Source organism: Phaseolus vulgaris, chromosome 11, assembly GCF_000499845.2.
Source record: "Phaseolus vulgaris cultivar G19833 chromosome 11, P. vulgaris v2.0, whole genome shotgun sequence".
NCBI classification, from domain to species: domain Eukaryota; kingdom Viridiplantae; phylum Streptophyta; class Magnoliopsida; order Fabales; family Fabaceae; genus Phaseolus; species Phaseolus vulgaris.
Genome location: NC_023749.2, coordinates 39678658 through 39680368, shown reverse-complemented (window position 1 = coordinate 39680368; position 1711 = coordinate 39678658). Strand labels below are relative to the sequence as shown.

At 45.8% G+C, this 1711-nt stretch overlaps 1 protein-coding gene across 1 annotated transcript; it reads left to right on the top strand.

The window, feature by feature from the left end:
• Positions 1 to 204: 204 nt before the first annotated feature.
• LOC137807275 (uncharacterized) lies at positions 205 to 1000 on the top strand. The gene is made up of 2 exons (XM_068607838.1): positions 205 to 399; positions 515 to 1000. The coding sequence occupies exons 1-2, from the start codon at positions 205 to 207 to the stop codon at positions 998 to 1000; spliced, it is 681 nt and encodes a 226-aa protein (XP_068463939.1).
• Positions 1001 to 1711: the final 711 nt, after the last annotated feature.

The window sequence follows — 1711 nt, the reverse complement described above, 5'->3', positions numbered from 1 at the left end:
CACGCATCATGGCAAAGCTACATGATGGAATATGCGGTAGCCAAATCGGTGGCCGATCTCTATCGTCGAAAGCCCTCCGTGCAGGTTATTACTGGCCAACCATGAGGGAGGACTGCACAAGATACGCCCAACGATGCAAGCAGTGCCAACAACACGCTGATTGGCACAACGCACCCCAGAAGAGTTGAGATCGATATACAGCCCATGGCCATTCCATACGTGGGGAATCGATATTCTGGGGCCTTTTCCTTTGGCAATAAGGTAGATGAAGTACCTCGTGGTTGCCATAGAGTACTTCACGAAGTGGATCGAAGCCGAACCAGTAGTACAAATCACGACCCACAAGGTCCAACACTTCGTGTGGAAGAACATAGTATGCCGTTTCAAGATCCAAAAGAGGTTAGTATCTGATAATGGTACCCAATTCGCAAGCCAACAACTGGGTAAGCTATGTACAGAGTTGGGAATAAAGCAAGTGTTTGCGTCAATAGAACACCCTAGGATGAACGGATAGGTCGAGTCGGCCAACCGAGTTCTACTCAGAGGTCTGAAAAGAAGATTGGACAAAGCCAAAGGGACCTGGGCAGAAGAAGTTTCTAGAATCGTGTGGGCCTACCACACCACCCCTCAGTCCACAACCAAGGAAACGCCATTTAATTTGGTATATGGTTCGGACATTATGATCCTAGTAGAAATCCATAAGAACTCACCACGTTTCCAGAACTTCGTGGTCAAGGCATCGAATGAGGAAAGAAAGGTGAACTTGGATCTACTGGATGAAGTGAGGGAAGAAGCAAAGATCAAAGTTGAAGCCTTGAAAGGGAGGGTGGAGTACAAGTACATCTCCAAGATAAGACCTCGGCAGTTCCAGGTCGCCGACCTAGTGATGAGGAAGGCTCACCCGTACCAGTTAGAAAACAAGCTATCCCCCAAGTGTATCGGTCCTTTCAGAATAACGGAGGCCCTTGGAAATGGAGCGTATAGGCTCGAGAAATTATAAGGTGGCATGATTCCTCACACTTGGAATGCGACCAACCTGAAGTTTAATTTAGTTAAATCTTGCACTTGTACACGTTTATGAGGACACTCTTTTTCCCTTAAAAAGGTTTTTTAACGAGGTCACCCGAATAAAAGTTATTGAGTTAAAAGTGCATTGCAAAGTTAATGAACCTCTCCCTTGTAGTGATAAAGTCAAGAGCGAAAGCAATATGGTTCCCCGAGTGGACCTCCCTCTTATGTAAGTTCACCAAGCCCGAGAATAGTACGGTTTGAAAAAACGAACGAACCTCTCCCTTGTGGTGGTAGTCAAGAGCGGAAGTAGTATGGTTCACTGAGGGAATCTTCCTCTTGCAAGAAATCACCCAGTTCAGGAATGGTATGGTTCGTTAAGATAAAATAACCCTTTCTCTTGAAGTGATGCCTAGAGAAGTGGAGGCAGTTTGGTCTTCCCAATAAGCCCCTCTGGTGCAAGTTCACCTAGACGAAGAAGAACATGGTTCGGAAAAACAAACTAAAGGAATCTACTTCCTTGGGATATCGCGCAGAAAACAAAGGTAGTTTGGCCTCCCTAGGTAAACCCTTCTCGCGTGAATACGCCAAGACAAAAGAAAGTGTGGTGCAAGTATTAGATCCTCAGCTATACCCTGACTCTATACAACAAGGGTGAAATTAAGAAAGTGGTTGCTCGTGTGGGATAGCCAACATCAGGAAG